The sequence below is a fragment of the Pezoporus wallicus genome, unplaced genomic scaffold (genome assembly GCF_028554395.1).
Source record: "Pezoporus wallicus isolate ANWC-B61680 ecotype Strahan unplaced genomic scaffold, APGP_CSIRO_Pwel_v1 contig_5485, whole genome shotgun sequence".
Classification (NCBI taxonomy): Eukaryota; Metazoa; Chordata; class Aves; order Psittaciformes; family Psittacidae; genus Pezoporus; species Pezoporus wallicus.
In genome coordinates this window covers 1,177,294-1,197,520 of record NW_026641550.1, presented here as the reverse complement: position 1 = coordinate 1,197,520, position 20,227 = coordinate 1,177,294, and the positions used below count along the sequence as shown (strand labels likewise).

Sequence of the window (20,227 nt, the reverse complement as noted above, 5' to 3'; positions counted from 1 at the left end):
TTCCTGAACAGATGAAAGATACTGTAGTTGATTTTTGTATCGAATTTTTGCTAGTGGGGCAGCTAAAGGTGACCAAGTCACATAAAAATTATTCTAGTAGGAATGGAAATTTGTTAGTTTAAGCCCTGAATTTTTCTTTTCTTTTTCAAAAATATATTTACTTCTGTGTCTTTTCCTATACTTTGAAAACTATATGGAAATAACTTCCTTACTTTTGTCAACTTAACAAAACTTGACATAGGCTTAATATCTTTAAATATCAGGTTGCTTAAAATACCAGTTGTACTATGAACTATGGCTTCTTTTATTCATTCTCATCTACCAACTTAAAAATGCTTACTCTTTAGTCTCTGAGGCACAGAGAGAGCAGAAAGCCACCAGCTGAAGTCTTGTTAGCCTGTCCTATGACTTGGTGTGCCATCTTCACATCAAAGAGCTATGATGTGTCCACAGTCTTGCTCCGAAGAATATTTTCACGGGACATGTCTTTGGAGCAGTGCATAGCTGCTTTTGTTTGTTTGGTTTTTTGTTTGTTTTTAAAAAAAAAAAACAACTTGGGCACTGACAGTATAAGCCTGTTGCTTTTGCTGGTAAAGCACAATGCGATGTTAAAGCTGAGCTCTAGACATAGCCTCCATACAGCACATCTGGCACAGTTTTGTTATCATTTAATTCTTGTAGGACAAAATACTGAAGTCTGTATAACTTCTCTTAGGTTAATGCTGGAGAAGAGCTTCAGGATATCATCACAAATCAAGATTTTATACGTAAAGATGGTCCGTATAGAAACTTTTTAATGAACAGATATTTCCAAGCAGTGTTTGGCAACCTGATTACAAACTGCTGTAAGGATATGTTGACTTTAGTCTGTTGGAATCGGGAGACAGTTTTGAGAGTGATTCTGGTGGTCACTCATATTGCCTACTTTAGTTCATCCTGGTGCAGCCTGGAGTACACACGGTGGGCTCCTCATGGGTGATACTGAATTAGAAGGCAGAGTCAGCTGAGCCCTCACAGGCATTTGGCCCATAGGTCTGGACAAAGCTAATCCAGAGCAAAACTCCCTGAAATGCACATGGGGTGGGTATTCTCCTCCAGCACCCTTTTGCCCTGCAGATCTCCACATTGGGCTGCGCTACTTGATATAATGAACGTACCCAAATATGCATATAACATTTCTTTTTAGTCTTTGTAAGTATACAGTTTGTCTCATTTATCTATGTTGCTGAAATGCCTAGTGTGCTCCAAACTTTGGATAAGACAAAATTAACTGTTGTAATGAAACTAAGTGTCTTGGGGAACAGCTCCTGGTGTTTATTGTTACGTGATTGATTTCAGTCACTTTTTGTAGTAGCAAATTGCCAAGATTAATAGGAAGCTTTTTTGTTGTTTTCAACCTTTTTCTTGCAAGTTCAAAAGTAGAACTGATGAGTGCCTTCCCCAGGTTTAAAAATAACCTTTCCCAAAATTACATATTTCAGGCTGTATCCATCAGAGGGTAGAGGTGATTAATTTGGACTCTAGCTGCTTCATGTGAAAAGGCTTGTGTGCCTTTTTAACTTTTTATAACAATTTTAGACTAAAATTTGATGTAGAGAAAGGTGATTAGAAAGGAATAATGGGGGGGGGGGGGAAGCAGTGCAGAAAAATTGTTTGTTTCAAAGGGATTTTCAGCCTAATTGGATGATTCAGATGTTCCTAACTGTACCAAAGTATTTATTGCTTGGATGGATTAAAATCCTTTCTGCAGTTTCTTCTTCATAAGCATTCTTCCAAAAATTTACACTGAGGAAAGGGGGACTAGAAGGTAAGGATATTAAGTATTGCAGTACTGTTTCTCCTACCCAGTTAAATTTGGCGTTTCACCAAATCTAAGAACATCATATGTGTGAGATCTTGATGTGTGGCCTTCTTATGATGGGGCTATGGAGTTGCTGCATAAGGGAAGTGTGACAGACATCGTCTATGTGGACAAAGCATTTGACACTGTCCCACATGACATCCTTGTCTCTAAGATGGAGAGGCTCAGTGGATAAGGAATTGGCTGCAACTGAGAGTTCCAGTCAATGGCTTAATGGCTGGAGGGAAGGGATGCCACTCAGAGGAATCCTGACAGTCTCTAGAGGTGGGCCAGCGCAAACCTCATCAAGTTTGCACTTTACAAGGACAAGTGGAAGCTCCTGCAGCTGGGTCAGGGCAATCCCAAGCACAAATACCATGAGCAATGAGTGGATGTGGATGGAGAGCAGGCCTGAGGAAAAGGACTCAGAGTTATTGATTGCTGAGAAGCTTCGCATGGATTATCTTTAAGGTCCCTTCCAACTGTAACCGTTCTAGTGTATATCTGGTATGAAACAGATGTGCATGAATGCAGAATGTGTATATGCGTGGAATGGGCAGCAAGGTGAAGCACCTGATAAATCATCAATGCAGAAACATAATTTTTAAAAAATAGTTGAAGGAAGCCATCTCCTCACATAGCTTCCCAAATTTAATATGAGGTGAAGGTGCAGTTTTATGGTTTTGTTCAGGTTTCCTGATAAAGTCCAGAAGGAGCAACAATTTCTTTAGTTGTGTGAATGGATGTACTGCAGTGTCAGATGAGCTTTTCCTCAGGGTATTATAAGCACAGTCAGTCAGTCCAGTAGCACCACTATCTCTGGTTAACTGTTCTGTATGCTTACTAGTGAAATCACACCCTGTTATATGTTGTACTCAGTCAGCTCAAGAGTTATGTGCTGGACAGTATTGCTAGCCATATCTGATATTTGATTCACTATCTAACACAGGGTACAGGTGCCTAAACTTCTACTGGAGTTCTTGCTCTTCATGTCTTCCCCCACCCCCCCGAAACTCCTATGCTTATGAACCTGACTTCAGCATCCTTTTTATGACAGCTTTCTTCCTACCTCTTTGTTCTTATGTCATCTTTGCTTTTCTCCTTTATTCTCAAAAGAAACCATTTTGCAAGTTAAGTCTTTCACTTTTTTTAGTCCTTCCCCCCCCCAAGATCTCTGAATCTGATCGTTGTTCAGAACCTTTGCTTTCTTCCCTCTGCAACATATCCTGTTTATAAATTAAACAGTTTTATACTGTTTCTAACTGCAGGTATTTCCACATTTCCTACTGAGGTAATATAAGTACTAATAATGCCTCCCATGGAAACTCCCTCTGGCACTGTAAGCTGGCCCATTTCCAGCAGCTGTTGTGTAAAAGTACTCTGGGTTGCTGATTATGTTTGTAACAGATTAATTGTAAAACACATTTCTTGTCAAAGGATGAATGATCTAGGTGCACTGACTTCCCTTAGTGTTTTGCTTTTTAGCCCGTTAAAACCTCTTGTACTGCAAAGGTGTGCTAGGATGATCACAGATGGGGCTGTTAAATTGTTTTTGTTGAGTTTTGTTCTTTTTTGGTTTTGTTCTTTCTTTGTGGCAGATTTTGAAATATGGCATTTCTAAACAATTTGTGGTCTGGAAAAAGGCTTTATCTTTAAACACTCTGTGTTTATCCTGGATTCTAAAATAAATGCCTTTTTTACTAGTGTGGAGAAAAGCTTTGCATTTACTGTACAGCTCTTATATCCTGAACTGTGGAATTGCTTGCATTTGATGCTGAAAATAGAAGAAATATATTTGTGCACAGAACACTATTTTTATGAATCTAAATGTAAGAAACATATATTTGTATCTAAAGTTACAGGAGTAGGACTACCTTTTCTCTATTTTGTTAGATTTGGGGAAAGAAAAGAGCAGGAAAACAGAAGCTTTCAGCACTTTGTGCAGAATTTATGGGCTTCAGTAGGAGTGAATAGTGTTTGAAGTTACATATACTTGCTTCACCTTCAGTTCTGCTCTTAATCTAGGGAAAAGGGCTAAGTTTTAATTGAACTTCTGCCTTTTCACGTTTTTAAACAAAAAATGTAGTACATTTAAAGTGTATTTAAATGTCTTTGCACCAAGACAGGATATGAACAAGTAATTGGGTTTAAACTGTAAATAAGATGAAATGCTATAGAGATGTGACAAAAGGGAAGAGTAATGACTTTCATTTCTAGCCTTGCCAGTATGTGTGTAAAAATCTGATGTGTGTGTCAAACCTAGATATATCAGGTCAGAATCCTTGGAGTTTTTCTCTATTGCATATATATTTAGTGATTTATTGGCAGATTATACAATTCTTTGTAGTCTCAAAGGTGTCCAGTCCCTCCATAGATCTCTTTGATAAATGCTGAAACAAGTACCACAATTGATGAAATTACTTTTTCCAATCAAATAAATACATTCTTGAAACATTTGGACAGTCAGCTGTTTCTGGGAACTGACTACACTTCAAGGTTAATTTTTGCCTTTATTTGCTTCTTTCTAGTTGCTATAAATCTTTGCCACGAAGCATCAAAAAGAGTAACTGAAGAGTTTCTCTCTTGTTCTGGCTTCTCCAGAGGGAATTTGAGGACACTTGTTACTTGCACACTACATTGTTGATAGTTTCATGTGGATTTTGTGCTAGCTGCCATGTTTTACTTCACTTCTGTTGTTCTACTTTCTGCCCAATACTGGCAAAAGGGGTTGGCTGTTAATTCTAGTGTACTTTGGTGCCAGTGCTTTGGGAAGTTGCAAATAGCTTCATCCAGCTTGAGACTGAGGTTCTTGCATCTTATTTAGAGTCTCACTTTTATCACTTGTGATTGTTTTGTTGGACTGAGGAGGAGCAGTTGTTTGATCACAAAATATTCTTAAACCAGTGGGTACTTAAAACTATCTTCTGTGTTTCTGGGAACACTGTAATGTTATGTTTCGTAATAGGCACAGAAAAAGTACGGCAAGCTCAGGACTGCAAGGACCTACACGTTGTAAACCCCGATTGGCTGTGGAGCTGCTTGGAGCGCTGGGACAAGGTTGAGGAACAGCTCTTTCCCTTGAAGGATGATTACATGAAAACACACAGGTAAGTGGGAACTTTGGGGAGTAGGGCCCCTGAAAATAGTTTATTTATACAGTGATGCTCATTTGTTAATGTAGCTTTAAAATTGGTTTCTGATAAATTCACAGTGGTGTGCCGTGCCTAGAGATTTAATGAAAGAACCCTCCATTTTTATCCACTTCTGTGCTGCTAAAACGGAAGACCATTAAAGGATCAGGAGGCAGTTCAGCAGCTAGAAGAATCAGGAGAAACCTGTGATGCCAATAGTTTTTTTAACAGTTGTCCTTGTTAGCTATTTTCGGCTGGAGCAGTTGACCTTGTCAGTTTATCCACAAACTAACATAGGGGAAATGTACACATTTTCACAGCATGGTAATTTTGTAAAGTATGGCAATTTTTTTTCTGAGCGGTGACGTGGAAGGCAGTAACAGAAAAATACAACAGAAAAACCCAAGAGGGGCTGGAAGACATGAAGATAGAAGCAGAAACTAGAAGAAAGAAAATAATAATCAGTGCATTAGGATGATGGCAAATAGAAGGGACAGCCAAGAACTTGTCTGTTAACGCAGAGAAAGTCAGAAGGCTAGTAAGAACAGTCCCCTTCAGGAAAGTTCCATGGCTACAGTAACTCATGACAAGATACTGTAGAGCCAGCTTCTGCTTCTTGACTTGTTGCCTGGTTAGATAGACTGACATTAATATTAATAGTGTCTCGCAAGCCTAACAGAGGACCTTCCCTTCTATGTTCAGGCAGGAAGGGGAATAGCATATTGGACTTTCTGTATCAAATCAATACTGGTGTGGTTAACTGAGTAGGCTAGAGATTTGTGTTCTGCTTTGAAGACACTAGGCATTTGAGGCAGAATGTGCATGTAAGTCCTCATACATACTGAAGACACCAAAAGTAAAAACATCTGAAAGTGAGGTCACTTATGAAATAGGACACTAGATGGAGAGCCAGGATTCAAAAAACTTAGGAGTGCGAGGTAGCCTACTTGTGGCTCGATGAGGTTATTTTGTTTTTTAAAAGTGTTATCAGATCTTTTTTTTAAATCAAACTTTGAAATATTTGTGTGGTATGTTTGTCTCAGAGGCCAGGCACTTAAAGTTCTTAATACAAATCTAGGTAGTGACTTTATTAACCCAACACTGTGCAACTTATCTGGAAAAGATTTTTTTTCTCCCTAGTGGGGCTGCTTAAAATAGTAATTATGGGTCCAAAGCACTTCTGAACTAGGGAAGGGATGAACTCTAGGAAAATATTTGCATATAAAATGAGCTTAAGAATATTAAAAAAAAATCAAGTAAACTTGGAATTAGTTGACCGTAAGTATTGACTCTACAAGACAACTTCAGAAATGTCTGAGAGAGCGTATGGTAAAATCTCCAGTTCTGTAGCACTTCCAGTATTTGTCAAAATGTAATTGTATTTTTTAATATAGAATCAGTTTCATGGTGCATAATATGCTGGTTTGTTTGATATTTTTATTATTATTTTAATTTTTCAATTTACATCATTTTTGGTTTGCGGCACTTCATCATTGTAATTGGATAGTATGCCCTAATTGTGATTCCTGCAGACTGATCTCTAAATGTTCTTGCTGACACTTCTAAAATTATGTTTTAAAATGCAGCAGGGTGATCATAGGCGGCTTAGTATTTTAATAAATGAGTTTGGGTGACTTGCAAATTCATACTGTGTGTTTGTTTTCTCTTGGAGCAAATTTGGAGAGCAAATACAAAGGTCTGATACAATAGCAGGTTTTTCTCTGTGTGCAGATTATCATGATACTCTAGTTGTGCAGTTGTTACTATCGGGAAGCACTGTCAGTAACTTTATATGTTAAGACAACTTTTAAGACACAATTAATAATCTTTTAATCATGTGATTATGACATTGTCTGTCTTTGCATTTTTCTCTTTGTAAATTCAGTGAGACTTTAATGGGGTGGAGGAGAAGAAATGTTTCTTCAGGAATCTCCCAAACCTTTCCTTTCATCCCCCTCCCCCCTCGCTTTCTCCTTTAGGGAAAAAGAAATGCTTATTTTTTCACATTCTTGTTAGATAGCTCATTTAAATTTCTAAAACAATTTTTTTCTGAACTTCTTCCAACAGAGAGAATAGCCCTGCTACATTTCCTGATACACACAGCACATTTCAGACTGCTTTGTTTCACCCAACACCCATCCATCCAAAGTCTCAACCTGGTCCTGAAGTGCGGCTTTATGATCCCAACACTGGAAAGTTAATCAGGAAAGGTGCTCAGACCTGTGGCCAGCCAATGTACATCCAGTCTCCAGCTCCTCCCATCACCTTACCAGTCCATGGCGAATGCTCATCCTTCAGGTACCTAAAGCATAGCTAAAAGTCACTTCAACTATATTTTCAGATGTGTAGTAAATATAACTTGTGTTGTCTTTGCCTTCAATTGAATTGTCAACTTTCCTTTAGTTACTTTATTTGTTTCCTCAAAAGCCAAGGAAATGAGAGAAAGTGAAGGGTCAGCTGAAGTGAAATCAGGATACTAGAATTCCAGATGCCTTTTGTGCCTCACCGAAGAGCGTCTAGAAACCTCAAAACAAATAAATGCAGCATGTAATTTGTGCACTCTGAAGAATGTTAGAATAACTCATTTCTGAGGCAAGGCAGCCTAATGTTTTTTAATGAGTCTTAGAATACTGGATTGGGATTCTTTTTTTGTGTCTATATCTGATAGCATTTGGCTTTTGTTTATAAAATCTTCCTCTTCACCTAATTCCTTCAGGTGGGGCATCAGCTTTGTGTTTTGTTTCGAGAATTATCAGAGAGCGATGTAGCTGAGTGTTACTAAGTAAGGCCAAAAGACTCTACACTAGATCAAACTTGATCTAAGATCACTAAATCAAGACACAAAAGCAGGAGGAGGTGGCCTCCTTTCTGAAGTAGTACAGAGCATCTGGACTTTGTCAAAATTTGTGGGTTTGGTAAAGCAACAGTGACAACACTTGTCTCTTAAGGCTGCGTAAAATAATTTAAATTCATCCCTAGGTATCCACATAAAAGATCTAACTTTCTGGAATGCAAACAAGTTTAGCAAGTCTTGTTGACTCCAATGGTAAAGAAGTATCTAGTTGAAGGCAAAGCTTTTATATGTCTAAATGTGATCAAAATTCCTTTGTACAGTGTGATCAGAGTGTAGCAGTTGTTACAAAGCAGTATATAACAACTACAAAAATACAAAGCACAATTACAAATGTACTGTTTTCTACCTTTCTTCTCCCTCTCCCACCACTTTTGTAGTGTATCACTTGTAAAGGCTTTGTATATTAGTGTATCTTATGTTTCCACTCTTACTGTTGCTAAATTATTTCAAGCTATTTTTTTTTCAGTTGACATCTTTTTGTAGGCTTTTTTTTTTTTTTTGCATTTCAGCTTCTTTGCTTCTGTCAACACAGATTTGGTTTTTGTCTCTCTTGTTTATGAAGACATGTTGTTTTCAGTTCCTTTTTAACTGTGTCTCTTAAAGTCTGTATTTTGCTTTACAACACGTTAAATAGACAGGAAGACCTTAAATAATCAAGATGCAGCATGTATCCAGAGAGGAGCTGAACAGCTTTTGATTTTGTTAGTTATGGTGGAAGGGCATTTGTCTAGAAATAGAGCTGGGAAGGTTGTATGTGTATATATGACACTTCTATGATGCTTCAATACAATGGTTTATGTTAATATTAATGTGTTACTCAACGCTTTAAAAAGAATAGGTTTTGATATGTGTTCTGCCTTTGTTAACAACTTATGTAGAGTTTTATCCACACTAAAGCCTTTCTTTTTCTTTTTTTTCTTTTTTATCACTTAAGCTGCTTTTCTTTACTGTAAATGCTCAGGGTTGAAATGCCTTAATCTAAGTGAATCCAATTACTTAGTGCTGCAACTTCACCCCATAACTGAGCAGCTGTAATAAGATATTAATATAAGATATATGCTGGGAAATAGTATTTTTATCATCATTTCGTGTTGATTCGGTTCTAGTGGTAACATTAGTGACCTGTAAACACTGATCTCTTAATTGGAGCATGTCTGTATTCATCGAAGTAGTTCTTCTGTCTCCAGTTAAGTTGGTGAGGAGTGTCTTGTCAAAGTCTAGGAGGAAAGAAGCAGCGATCAAATCCCACTTTCAGTAGTTTTAATGGATAGGAAGTATAGTGCAGGCAGAGCATGAGGGCTGTAGTAAGTAACAAAGCTGAATAGCAACAGCTTTGCTGTGCTTTGAGCAAGAACTGAGGCAGAAGTACTGTAATGTTGCCTTGCTTTGTCTTAATGCATAGATCAATTATATTAATTCAAAAAACCACACACAACAAACTTTTAGAAAAGAAGAACCTTCACATCCAATTTAAAAACTGATGTGATACTTGACTTTAGAGAAAATTACCTTAGTGCAGCAGTTTCTTGATAGAGAATAGATACAATATATTTTGTGTCCTGAGAGACTTCATGTGCTTATATGTTCACCCTCTTACAAAAGATGAGAGTATCTGTAACTAAGCATTGAATTTAAGCAAAGCTAGATAAAGCTGTTAACACGCACAGCTGTTCCTGTTGTGGGTGGATGTAATCAAAGCCTCCAATAATCTCCTTTGATAGTTTCTAAAAACTTCATCTGCTGCTGAATTACAGACAGCAGGCAAAAAAATTGCACTGCTGCAAGAGGAAACCCTTGGGGAGATGGTAGCTGCATGTGGCATAGCAATGATACTTGGTCTTGTACAGTAAGAACAGACAGCTTGTTGTGCTTAGAAGATAACCTCTTTCAAGACAGGTTATCGAAAAAGGCTTCAAGATGTCTGAGTACCATTTCCTAAGAACTACTTCAGTTTTCACTTTGTTTCAGGTTCAACATTTTAAGCTCCTTTCTGGAGTTCAACTTGAAACATAATTTAAAATAGGATATGATTAGTTTAAATATCTACATGCAATTTGTCACTAGCGAATTACAGATGGTTCAGTTAATTTTGTTGGCGTTCTGTGTGACAGGCATAGATCTTGCTATTGTGCCTCAGCTCTGTGAGGCTTGAACACTTGTTCTTTGTTCCATGCATGGCTGCTGCAGCTTGCATGTAAAGGTACCAAAGAGTTTGGGTTGTACAGGAAGGGAAGGGAATGCCGTGCTGCTCTGTGGCTGCTAGCAACCAGCAAGAGCTGTTCCCTATCTGAGAACAGGAAGGATTCCACTTTAAATGTAACCCGTGTGTCAGAGCTTTGACACACTGTATGTATCTCAACAGTTTGTATTTTCATATGAGAACAGTATTCTACAGGCATTACAGTAAGTGCTGAAGTTGTAACAAGGTGTGAGATGTGTAACGTAGTGTTGTCCAAAAAAAAAAAAGTTAAGAGTGGTACTCTGGTTTTAAATAATGCTAAGATGCATTAAATGTTTGGTTTGAAAAGATGTGTAAAGCAGAGTTTGGTGGCTGAAGCAATTCTTTAAGATTCATATAAATTAATCTCACATATAAAATTTGTTTCTTAATTTACATGCTCATTGTTACAACTTTTCCTATTTAATGTTCATAGTCTTTGTGAGAACAAAACTACGAAATACCAAATTGAAATAATGAATGGAATTTAAATATTTTTCACTATCATTTTCATTATAATACTGGTTTAGCTTTTGCCCTGATGTTGTCTCAATGAAAGTGTTAAGATGCTTCTTGCTTGCACAAATGTTGAACCCACCCTGTACATGCATGTCCTTGTGCGTGTAAGACCAGTAAGTGCCAACTAACCTGTGCAGGGATGAATATGGTGGGTTTTTTGAAAAAGTACTTACGAGTCTCACCTGATTAGAAATAAATGTAAATTCCTGCATTTGTATGTCTTTAAGTCTTTAAAGTTTAATCAACTTAACAAGCAGCTGAAAATGTAAAGCCAGAAAAATGTCTCTGATAAAATAAAAGTGTTTCTTGCAAAACTTCAAGAAGTCCTTGTTTTATATTGCTTTTTGGAATGATTTGGTGAGAAGTTCCCCATGTGTCATATCTTACAGCAGTTGGAAAAATACTGGAAAATATCTGACACAAGCCTTTAGAAACTAGTCATGCAGTTATTTTACAGTTAATACTTGTGTATAATGGATCTCAGATTTTATTCTGCAAAAGGAGTTCTTTGATGTGTCTTATGGTGATGTGTTCTTAAAAAAATAGCTAGATTTATTTCTAGCCTAAGAAAATCTGCTTGGCTGCCTGCTATGTGTAACTTATGTATAATTCTTGGCATGGTCAAGCTTGTTGTGTTTTTAATGCAGTTGTGTGAGGTGCTGGGACCATTTTGTAGTTCTGTGTTTTACTAAGGATGTGAATAGCATCACCACCTTTCTCTTGGTTAAAGGGCACCTTTTAAAAAGGTATAGAAATCATATTTTAAAAGAGCCTTTTGAAAAATATGGTGTTTTTTTTCCTCTTTCACCTATGAAAATTATTGTCTGAGAGCAGTTTAATAACAAAAGAAAACATTGTGGTCTTGTAGAGTAGAAGACATGGGGGGGGGGGGGGGGGGGGGGTGGAGAAGGGAGGGAGGGAAAAACAACCAACGAAACCTTTACTGTGAAGTAAAACTACAGTTTGGTTAGTTCATTTCCATAACAACCAAATCATTGTTTTGGCTTCACAGGAAATTTCACTGTTCAGAAATAAATGAGACTGTGAAAGGGGCACATGTCTGCTGTGGCGCTGAGCTGATATGGGTCTTCTGCAGCAGATAATGCAGTGCTGGATAGCACAGCAATGACTTGGTTCTCTTTCCCCTACACCCCCGATTCAGAAAAATGAATTCACATCTCCTGCATCTATCCATGGGATCTGAGATGAGATGTGTATTTAGGAAATATGAACCCTCAAAATTAACTTGACAGCTTTCTGTGGCTTTCAGTTTTTATCCATTCTGGGATTGAAGTACTGATGTAGAAAAAAGTCTTGATATTTAAATAACCTTTTTTAAGAAGCTGTCAAGTTCATGAGAGGAGAAACGATTTTGTAAAACCTTAGCTATTACTGTATTTATGTAACTTGATGGCTTTCTTGGGTGGGGATGCTGATCTAAACCTATTTCTTGAAAATTCAGGCTTGACAAGAAGCAGCTGTCCTGTGCTGTTGCCACCACTGAGATAGCTTGATGGCATCTCACCTGGTAGTTAAAACTTGAAACAGTTTGTGATTTAAATCACAATCACTTTTATACTTCCTTGTGGTAACCGTTACACACATAATCATATGGCTAGTGTAAGTAATTTGTGACCTGTTAGCTTTATAACCTGAGATATTTGAATCCTGGGTGGTGTTGAGCTGCTGTAATATGTTCATGAAGGTTAATGTGACAGCCCAATATTCATAGTTAAACTTGTATTGTGTAGCAGTTTTAGTTTCTCCCAGTCTTTTGTAGTCGAGCAATATTCACAGAAAAAAATTTACCCCAAAAAACCATAGAAGTCTTCTTATGTTGTTCTAGATGTAGTCTACCTTTTTATTACTATTGTAAAGAAGTACCCATGAAATTATAATTATTTTATCAATTGTTATGAACATTCTGATATTCCTTTTTGTATCTGTGTTGTGTTTCAATACAATAACTAACAAGGTAATAAAAGGCAGACTAAAAGAAAATACTACCATATTTGGATACTCTGGCCAAAAAGAAATATGGTCTGCTTTGCATCTCATCCAGGCTTAGCATCTAGGAAATGTCTGAAGATTGAGGCTGCAGAAAGGGGCTTTTCAATTGCAAACTTTGTCTGTAAGGTTGAGAAGCAGAAAGGTATACTTTGCTGCTCAAGAACACAAGCATAACATAGATACGTTAGAATGTAAGAATTGTTTCCTGAATATGTGTCAAATGACAGATGAACTCCACTTGAGTACAAACCTTGAAATACTTTAAGGGCAATGCATTTGCAGCTACTGAAGCTCTTGCTTCAAGAAAGGTTTGATGGTTACTTACAAGAACAGTCGGAAGGCAGGATAGTATCTTGTCAAAGGTTAGAATAAGAACCTGAGCCATCAGACTGAAACTAAGAGCAATCATTGGGAGACTTCATCTTCTGTTGGTGAACACGGAACCCTATTAAGCAAAGACATGGATATTCAGCAGTCATAAGTTGTTTGTAGGATTTTATTTCTAGACAAGCTGTCAATCAAGTGAATCTTTCTCATGTGGGACCCCTGAAATTTTTCAGAGTTGTTCAGCCACATCAGCAGCAGATGTTTGAAGAAGACCTACCAACAAGTGAAAATGAAGAACAGCCTGGTCCATCTAAGCGAAAACGCCAGCCAAGTATGTCTGAGACAATGCCCCTCTACACCTTATGTAAAGAGGATTTAGAGAGTATGGATAAAGAGGTGAGCTTAACTAATTCTGACAGGTTTCTAACATAATTGCTAGTTATAACATGGTTGCTAGTTATGCATTACAGTTGAACTTACATTTAAATTATGCATGTATGTGAACTGACCTTGCATGCTACTACAGTAGCTTCAAATAAAAGCCACAGGAGAATAAGAGGTACAGTTCAGGCTAAAATGCAGTTACGTCCTGCAAACAAACTTGAATCAGGAATGGGAGTACTCTTGTATGTAAGAAGGCCTTTAAAGTAGAACTTCATTGAGGCGTAGCTTTGTCATGCAAAGCATGTTATCACGTTTGCTGTCTGCTTTGCTTTGTCAAATGTCACTTTAAACTTTTTTTTTTCTTTAAGTAAAGCTTCAAATCTGGACAAAATCAGTGTTGGCATGGGAGAAGAGAGGTCTGTGGATTTAATAGGCACAGGATGTAGAGAAGATCAGAGAGCCGAAGGGGAGCATGGGCCTCATTATCCATGGACATGTTAATTGCAGTGCTGTTAAATCAGCTGTCATAGTTCTGCAGGTGAAAGGAGCTTTCTGTTACAGAGCAAATTCTACTTTTTCACACAAAACATTATTTGAAATTCATTGTGAACCACTAGCAGCTGCTTATTTATTCACTTATCCTTGTGTGCTCTTTTTTCAAATGAGCACCTATATTACATAATATTAAATGATACACAGGGAAAAATACCTGTCTTTGTACACCATGTTTCATGAATTCATTTCATTGTGTTTGACTTTATTATGAAATCTAGTGACTCTGGAGTTTGAATTCATCTTTGAGCTTAGATCATTCACTGGGTTGGAGACAGGGGTGTGTAACTTGTCAGCTTCTGGCAGTAAGCTGGTTCTAGTCATAACAGGCCTCAAGAGTTATCTTGTTATCTTCAGAAAATACATTGAAAGTGTGAGAAGGAAACTGCACATTTCACCAAAGAAAGAGTTTATGTATACAGCATAGTGTAATTTTGAGATGTGCACTTGCTGGAGAGATCCTGGAAAGACTTTGAGCTGTTATTCCAGGGAAAAATCCAGTAACTTTCAATAACTACGATGAGCTACTCTGAATATCATATGAGTTGCAAGCTTTTAAATTTACCTGGTAACTGTCAGAGTCTACAGATTTGGAAGAAAAAGCAAAAGAAGTAAAAAGTAGTTTACTCACTTGATCTCAGACTTTCACGAGAAGTACTGTTTGTTCTTGTCATGATGTCAGTCCCTAAATCCATCTGTCTGTTCCTCCTGTTATCAGCGGTACTTAAAGCAACTTTGTCATTGTGGGTTGTTTTTATGTTTTTGTGTACTAACATTTTTCTAATGGCATGCTTTACGAAAACATTAATGAATTGCTGTTGCAGTGTGTGCACTGTGCGAAAAGAATATGTGCATGTCTTCCAGAATTACTGCATAAAATATTCATTGTTCTGTTTTTAAAGATAGTATTTACGGACCTTGTTAACAATCTGGCACTCTTAATTTTGTGATCTCTGTGCTGCTACAGTTAGACAAAAAAAAAACAACCACCCAACTTACAAATATAAGCATCTTAAATTGCAATGGTTTGTTTTTAAATTATGCTTTTACTTAAGGTGCATATTATTTTTGGAAGCTAGACTATGTGAACTTCAGAACAAATGAAGCCCAAATTCCAGTGGATATTTTTTTGCATAGTTGACTTAGCGTTGGTTCCAGGAGTATGATTTGAGGTTATACTTGCTGCCAAGAGGTTTCCCTTCCACCAGTCTCTATTCCCACCTCTCTTTATTAAATTTACATTTCTCTGGTCCTTGGGCAGCTGAACTAGTAGGAACTCTTCACTTGGGTTTTTTTTGGGGGGTGTGGGAGGTATATTTTGGATTTGTTTGGTGGGGAGGTGGGGTGGAAGTTTCTGGTACTTCAGCTCACCAACATGGTTTGATCAAGCATCAAACATTAGCACTGAGACACAGAGGAAGCACAAAGGGCATGTATTGTGGAGGCTGAACTGAACATGGTAGTGCCAGTAGGTTATCTTCTGGGAATTGACTATAGAGACAGCCAAGAAAGACTGTTTTTGTCTAGTTTGGACTGCTAGCATAACCTTGGTAAAGGTAAAGGTAGTGTACTCATGTACAAGAAAGGTAAGTAGTAAAATGGGATTTGATGGTGTTGTAAGAGAGTACACTTACAAAATAGGGGGGGGGGGGGGCAACATGTAGTGATGTCCTGCTCCTATGAACGCTAGTGCCAAGATTGTTGGGGTCAGGAGAACACAGTCCAAGAATCACAAAATCATAGAATAGTTAGAGTTGGAAAGGCCCTTAAGATCATCTAGTTCCAACCCCTCCCCTAGGGTAGGGACACCTCACCCTAGAGGGTAAAAGCAAGTTACAGCGTGACTTCACTGCAGTGTAAGCCAACTGCTGTATTCCTGCCACTGAGCCACTGTTGATAATCATGCGACCATACAGCAAGCCACTTCAGGGAGCTGGCTTGGTCAGAAAAGATCACTTTCCATGTTAATCTTCATCATTACCAGCTTTCTGGAATAACTCGCCGTTGCTGCTGCATGAGTGCTAATGTTGGGAAAAGGCAAAAGACTGGGAGAGGTGCAATGAGCAGTGAAGGCAGAAATGCAGCCTTCTAGCTTTAAAACTGCAACATCAGTATTTTTTTCTGAATTCCCTGGCAAATTCAGATAAGGATTTTTGCTAGATCAAAAGAAGTCTTAATAGCTTTAGGCACTGGGTGTTTGGGTTATTTTTTGTGGGGTTTTCTTTTTCTCTTTTTTTTTATTTAATGAAATAGGAAATGCATGCACTTGTATATACTGTTTCTGTGGACATAAGCAGTAAGTAATTCCTTTGTGCTTAGCATCTAAAGGAAATCTTGCTTTTTCTTTTCAAAAATCTGTGAAGAGGCCACACAGCCCCAGGCAATACTGAATTTTAATGTAGTTTATACATGGGAGAGTTGTGTTATAAGAATCAAGATGGAAGCTAGTAAAGCGACTTTATTATTTATTCCCAAATAAATCTCTTTCCATCCTTAACCTATTTAAACTTCTCTTTGCTGCTTTTTCTAGTAAAAAAAGCAGAACCTGTTCCAGTATTCCATGGGGCAGAACTGCCATGGATAGGTGTGTTGCTAAAATTTGGTATTACATGTATGTTTATCTTTCGTTATTTTAGCCACAGTTGTGCTATGGATACCAAGTAAGTCAAAGGAAATGAATAGCATCCAAGTTTACTGAAGTTTAAGGTCACTTAGCCTTTTGTATTTTTTCAGTGCCAAAGATTTGGGAGACCAGGTTCAATGGTAGTTACTCTTCCCTCTGACATGAGAGACTCCCTTAAACTTTAGGAAGAAGAGTATTCAATACCAGAGTATTCAATGTGATAAGATTGCCATTCATTGGGCAATTGTCAAATTGGGTAAGTGCATAAGAAACAGATCTCTGGCTGGGCAATAGCTGAGAGAACATTTTCCCCTTTCTTTTGTGCCAGCTAAACACAGATGCTTTGCAACTGGTTGCTGTAGTTTACTGACAGAAAACCAGAAGGTGAAATCCAGGCTTCAGGTGACTATTCATTTCCAGAAAAAAGATTTGTTAGCTAAAACAAGTTGTGCAAAGGAAGGTAATGTCATACAAATCATGTAGGCATACACCTGCCTTCCTATTCATAATTGATGATCTCAACACAGGATGATGTGTAGTTCTCCTTCCCAGGGGTTACTCATGGATCATCTTGCAAGGATCTTTTTTCAGAATTCATTGAGAACTGTTCCTGTAAACTTGTAGCATATTGATTCCTGTTTTCACTGAAACAATTATATGTTTAAAGAAGGCCAGCAAAAATGACCTGTGACCAGTATTTAATAAATTATGTTAGCCTTGCTGATTTAGAAATGTATCTGCTTTATTGAACTTATTGTTAATTCCTTTTTATTAAGGATGGCTTCCTTCTGAATGTGTATTCCTAAATAATATTTGGAGAGAAGCTTATGTAACTGGGCTAGTATCACGTACTGCACCTAGTCAGATTTATCTAACCTTTAGACTGTCATGTCCTATGTGCTATTAGGAAGCTGTGTTTGTTTTTATGTACTAATTGCTTCCTGATAGACTTGACTTTGCTTTTCTGTCAAACTTATTCTTTCTTTGTAGATCTTTTATAGGCCTAGAAGGCAATTTTTAGCCCCATACATTGTGCTAACTTCTTTTTAAAATGTTTAACTGAATCATCTTTATATAGTCTTAAAGATTTTTCCCTTTGTAATTAGTGCCCTTTCATAATTAAGTTGACATCCTTGTGTATGATAACTTGTGCCTGAGATAAGTAAGCAAGGTCAAGACTTTCATCTTCTATTCTTTTTGGCTACAAATTATTCTCTTGTCCCTTTAAGAGCTGTGGCTGGCAGTACAGTTCCTTTATTTTATTCTTTAGGTGCTGTCTAGCTTGCCAGTCTGTAAATTCCAGAAATCCGTAGAAAGATTCCAAGATACTCCCTTATTGAATGCAAGTGACACAGGAAAAACATGTGACCCTTCTGTGAACTGTGAGCTTGTGCTGAGCTGAAGATCCTGTTCTCTCTTGCTCATACCTAGACTGCTGCCATATCTGTGGTAAACTGGAATTAGAAGGCAGCCAATAGGTACTCATATCTGTTGCTGTCAGCACTTGAAGGACTGGTCTTAAGCAGGTACCTGATATGGACTTCACTTATGGGAAGTTCCAAAAGGAGCTTCCAGTAACGCAGTAAGATTTCAGAAAGGCTTGAGTAAGTTCAGCAAAGCAGAAAGACTTCTAATTGCATCTTGAAGTGCCTTCTCATCCAAGATGGCCTGGGATTACTAATGTTCTGGAACAGCTGTGCACATGTAGTCTACTGGTTAAATGTTTGTTATGCTTTTGTGTTTATTACCATGTTCTTGTCAGTGCAGTATCTGTATCTTGTCAAGTGTTGTCATCATCTGTGCCATCTAAGGTAAAATGTTTTGCTGGTTTAAATTCCTCTCAGTTTGGGACTTAAGAGGGGGGAAGAGAGGGAGGGAGTGAATCTGATAGCAGTCAGACCTCCAGCTTTCTCATCTCTCACTTCAGTTAGTGGAGCTGCAAAGATTCCTACCATCTGGTTGGATATGTACTTAGCAGCTGCAGAATGACCACATTGCAAAGGTATGTTCTGTGCATCAGTGCTTTTGAGTATACAGATTTTTTCTTGAGTGGGAATGGCCTAATGAACTACTTTTGCATCAAAATGATTCTGTTCGTTTGGTACATATTCTGTACATTGTTTTTCTTTCAACTTGGAATTTATATGCTTTATATAAAGACTGAAATGACAACATATTCTGCTCTTACATAAGGCCATTTTGTCACTCTGCATTTTGCTTTCATCTAGCAGATTTATGCCTTACTTTATTTTGTATTTTAAGTTAGTGGCTATACCATGCAGTGAATTAAGAGGCAGTGGTTTTCTCCTTCGATTTAGTGAAAGCTATTATCTCAGCAAGTGGTTAGGCTCTTGGTTAGTTTAAAAATACTAATTTAATGCATAAGATGTGGTATCTAGCACAAAATAATAGCTCCCTGGGGCACACTTGGGCACTGCATGGCACATTAACAGTTCTTTGAATTTCCACAACTGGGTTTCTTGTGCAGAATTTCTTGTGTGACAACTTACCATGTAGCCTGCCGTAAATTGTACAAATGCTGAATTTGGTCAACAGTCTTATAAATTGTAGCCTTTTTTGAAGTTAATGGCCTGTGCGTGCACTTACTGTTGTCAGCAATAGTCATCCAGGCACCTTTGCCCTTCGAAGTTATGAGGTTTGCTTTACAGTTATTAGACTGTTTGCAGTCAAGCTGAACTTTGAAAAGAAAACTTTTTGAGGTACCTGTTAGCGAAAGCATACGTACTGTGCTGTCTCTATTTCCTTACCTACAGCCCTCTTGTCAGCTTCCTACGCGTACTGGTTTCCACATCCCCTCTGGCCCTGTGCTCTCCTGCACAAAAGAGTAGGTAGCATTAAAGCTGGAAAAACTCCAATTTGTTATCCCTGTCAGCTTTACATTTTCACCATGGAGCACTTACTACCAAATGGCTTAATCCAGGTGTTGCTTGCTTTCTTTCACTTGGAGAACAGTTTTCTGGAAAGAAATGCCTGTGGTGCTAAGAATCAGGGTGCTTCTTCATGGAGCACTTGCTGTGGTGTGGTGCCTGGCCAGTGCAGCAAAGTAACAAAATGTTACTTTGTTTTGTAATAAGCATAGCTTAAAGTTGAATTAATTAAACATTAAACTACTCTAATATTAAGGGAAATATTTCACCCATATTTAATAAGAGTATTGAAGAAAACTGAATAAAGTTGTCCAGTGTAGAATTAGCCTCTCAGTACAGTGGGATGGGGAGAGGAAAGATGAGCACTTAAATGAAGCTGGGTATCAGTTGTTTGTTTCTGCCTTTCTTTGCTTTGCTTTCAAGAATTCATTTTCCACTAAAAAATGGGAACAGCTCTAAAAAGTATCAATGCATTCCTATTTATTTTAATTACAGAAAATATATATTAAAAAAAAATCAGTATTGGTTATGTTTAAACTGTGTATTTTCCTTCTCTCCCCCCCCCCCCCTTTTTTTTTTCCTGCTATTTTTTGTTAAGAGGGCATCATGGTCCAAGCTTGCCCATGCAGCTATTTTAAGTGTTTGGAAAGAGGATTTTTTTTATGTAATACCATGTTTTGCAAGGAAACAACTGATTACTAAAATAGGAAAAGGTTTTTCATCTAGTTTGATATTATCTCAAGTAAACAATCAGCTTTTGGACCGCTTCTGGTTTTCTATGCAGGTTATTTAGAAAGCATTATTGAAGTGCAATTTCCAGTGTACCTGGTCATCTTACTTTTATTTTAGATCTATTTTTATCAATTTAAATGCCATGAGGA

The 20,227-nt window shown here is 37.7% G+C and overlaps 1 protein-coding gene across 2 annotated transcripts in view; it reads left to right on the top strand.

The window, feature by feature from the left end:
• CTDP1 (CTD phosphatase subunit 1) overlaps nt 1–20,227 on the top strand; it is a 104,055-nt gene that overhangs the window by 34,093 nt on the left and 49,735 nt on the right. For both annotated transcript variants that reach the window (XM_057424224.1, XM_057424225.1), the window contains exons 9-11: nt 4,806–4,947; nt 7,039–7,269; nt 13,133–13,295. In XM_057424224.1, the coding sequence (XP_057280207.1) occupies nt 4,806–4,947; nt 7,039–7,269; nt 13,133–13,295 (536 nt within the window). The remainder of the gene's footprint in view (nt 1–4,805; nt 4,948–7,038; nt 7,270–13,132; nt 13,296–20,227) is intronic.